Raw genomic sequence first — 1845 nt, 5'->3', positions numbered from 1 at the left:
TATGTGTCTTCGTTTATCTTCTGTTTTGTTTGCAGCAGTTTACATTGAATCACCTCGTTGCATTTTACTTGTTGGTCGCCAACCGTCAATTGCACTCGCATATATAAATCGCCGGCTGAAGCACTAGCGCCGTTGATGACGATTGTATTCATAGCTGAAACCTTCACGCCGCCGTCACGATTTGTGAAACACGTTGAATTATCTGGACCGGATTTTGTATCTTGTTGGTGTATCGCTTCCACCACAGTGCGTGAACTCGGCTCTGTAATCAGAATGTTATGGATTGCACCAAAACGAGCGCCAGCGTGAAATGTGGATAGTGGTACCGGGGTCTCAGAGTAAGCAATCGATTTCACTCGACGGTAGAACGCCACGAATTGTTCAAATAGCTGCCATACCAACACAGAACGCGTCAGATGCTCGTCGAAATTGTCTACTTCACCCAGCTTCTTTGGAAGTTTCCGCATCAACATCATAAGAAGAATGAAAGCGCATTCGAGATGGCCTTCTTCGCCCCATCGGAACCATCCGAAGCTTCGAAGACTATCTACTGTCAAATCTGTACGACCGATACGATCAAATAATCCATAACGACGGCGAGAGAGGACCGCGGCGAGCACTTCTCGGCAGTTGCACGGGACTTGAAAAAACGCAGACGCAAAGATATCACCACACTGGAGTCGCAACGCATCCCACACTTGGTCAACAACGCAGGCTGGGTCGATTTCCTCCAATTGTTCTTTTGTGTATTCGCTCAGAGTTTCTTGTAGTGTTTCCAGTGCTCGTCCATGCCCGCCCATGTCATCTACCAACTGCTTCTCCAACCTCGTTCTTGGTTTCAAGACTTCATCACCACGCAGTGCTCGTGGGACTAGAAACACGCGCTTCTGAGGAGAATCCGAAAGTGCCAAATCGACAGGACTTTGAACTGTTGCCGAACAAACACAAACAGCGAATGCAGTGGACGAATTCAAGAATCGGCAAATTGAGGACAACACGCGATAAAAATCGCACTCCCTGGTGCCATTGTTCACAAGCTTCTGAAGGCCATCCACGCACAGGATCACCGTCATATCTCTCACACTGTCAATCTCCTCCAGTTTGGCCAAGACGTCAATCGACGCTTCAATAGTTAGCGCAAGGGATTGGTATGACGTCTTCAATGTCTTGGCAAACTTCTTCCAATTCCTTCGATCTTTCGCGAGTTGGTAGAGCATTCGGTAGCTGACGTCATAATCAGGATTGTCACGATCAAGTAATGATCCGGTAGTCGAAGTGCCATTCCCAAACGTCACGTGAAATACATATGCGCTGTTCATTCTGTCGAGAAGCGCTTGATTCTTCGACCGGGCAGCAGCTGCACTCAGCAAACCCTTCATTTCGTCCAATGTGCGCGACTTTCCCGTTCCTGGCCCACCCAAAACTAGATTAATTGCGTGATTCTGCTTGTCCTCGTTATAACGATGCCAGGCGTTGTAATGCTTAATAAGTGGCTTCACAAGAAGATCCACAAGCTCTGGTGCTCCTTGATATGGCCAATCTTGTCCAGAGTTTGCGCAAAGTCGCTTTGGCTCCTTCCACTCTAGCGTATCCAATAATTTCTCCAATTGCACCGCTTCTGATTCAATAGCGACGCCGCTTCGCTGTGGCAGCTGCACTTCCACGATAAGTGCATCCTTCTTTGATCCACCGTGCGCGCGAATCGACCCGTCTTCTTCCAAAGACTGGTCGTTCTCGTCGTTGTACACTGCTCTGTTGGCGTAGACTCGCAGGTTGGCTGCAATCACATTCGAGGGTAGAATGGGCTTGACTTGGTCCCAGACTGCAACTCGCAAATCTGCAATA

General features: G+C 48.5%; 1 protein-coding gene across 1 annotated transcript; it reads right to left on the bottom strand.

The window, feature by feature from the left end:
- Positions 1 to 53: 53 nt before the first annotated feature.
- PPTG_20436 (hypothetical protein) lies at positions 54 to 1822 on the bottom strand (the record flags this gene model as incomplete). Its single annotated transcript, XM_008919235.1, has 1 exon — positions 54 to 1822. A coding segment is annotated over one exon (1769 nt), but the record flags the coding sequence as incomplete, so codon positions are not given.
- Positions 1823 to 1845: the final 23 nt, after the last annotated feature.

This window comes from Phytophthora parasitica, assembly GCF_000247585.1.
Source record: "Phytophthora parasitica INRA-310 unplaced genomic scaffold supercont2.602, whole genome shotgun sequence".
NCBI lineage: Eukaryota > Oomycota > Peronosporomycetes > Peronosporales > Peronosporaceae > Phytophthora > Phytophthora nicotianae.
The sequence above is the reverse complement of the archived record's forward strand: the minus strand, read 5'-3'. Positions and strand labels throughout refer to the sequence as shown.